Source organism: Octopus bimaculoides, chromosome 30 (assembly GCF_001194135.2).
Source record: "Octopus bimaculoides isolate UCB-OBI-ISO-001 chromosome 30, ASM119413v2, whole genome shotgun sequence".
Taxonomy (NCBI): domain Eukaryota; kingdom Metazoa; phylum Mollusca; class Cephalopoda; order Octopoda; family Octopodidae; genus Octopus; species Octopus bimaculoides.
In genome coordinates this window covers 8,865,323-8,866,193 of record NC_069010.1, presented here as the reverse complement: position 1 = coordinate 8,866,193, position 871 = coordinate 8,865,323, and the positions used below count along the sequence as shown (strand labels likewise).

General features: G+C 42.9%; 1 protein-coding gene across 1 annotated transcript in view; it reads left to right on the top strand.

Annotated features, from left to right (window-relative positions):
• LOC106881632 (rabankyrin-5) overlaps positions 1-871 on the top strand; it is a 24,860-nt gene that overhangs the window by 1,090 nt on the left and 22,899 nt on the right. Inside the window, exon 2 of the mRNA XM_052978127.1 lies at positions 476-671. Within this exon, the coding sequence (XP_052834087.1) occupies positions 476-671 (196 nt within the window). The remainder of the gene's footprint in view (positions 1-475; positions 672-871) is intronic.

The following is an 871-nucleotide window of genomic DNA, read 5'->3' as shown; positions in this document are numbered from 1 at the left end:
ATATATAAACAATTGCAGCGTGGAAGGTGTTTATAAGCCATTTAAAATAACACACAAAATCCGTTAGATTCACTTCAACATTTAAATTTAATTTGTCAAAATATTTTCGTCGCTTTGAGACCGCGACGACCTGTTCACTGACAAAATTCTGTGCTATATATATTCCTAGAAGAAGGTGCATCTTTTCTATCCATCAACGTGAATGGCCAGGAAGAATTGCTGTCATCAGACGATATCCAACGATCATCGGTTATACACGCACTTTCATAATGTCGAGTTGTACATGCGCAGCCCTGCATCAATATGTTTTTCCAAAGCTCTCCGCACACCACAAAACCCGATTTCATCATTTAACATCCGTCGTCCAACCCATGCCAGCATGGAAAAACAGATGTTAATTGATGACAATGATAAAAAATGATAATTTCTATCTTCTTTTACATCCTCTCTTTGTCGTCGTCTTCTATGTTTGCAGGTGAGGTGACCAAGCTACAGAATCACCTGAGCTTACTGCGCGAAGAATATGTGAAACTCCAAGAGCGCTTGGTCGACGTGGAGAAGAAATACCATGTTGCTATAGCAACAACTGGACAGAGCGCTGGCGGTGACGACAGCTTCGTCTCCCGATTGCTCAAGACGGTCGGCGAACTGTTCAACAAAGAGACCTACAGGTGAGAGATTAGTACAGGTGGTGGTAGTGGTGGTAGTAGTAGTAGTGGTGGTGGTAGTGGTTTTTGTGTCTGTGGTAGTTCTGGTTGTAGCAGTGGTGGTTGTTGTGGTGGTAGTTGTAGTAGTAGTTGTGGTAGTGGTTTTTGTGTCAGTGGTATTTCTGGTTGTAGCAGTGGTGGTTGTGGTGGTGGTTGTAGGGGTT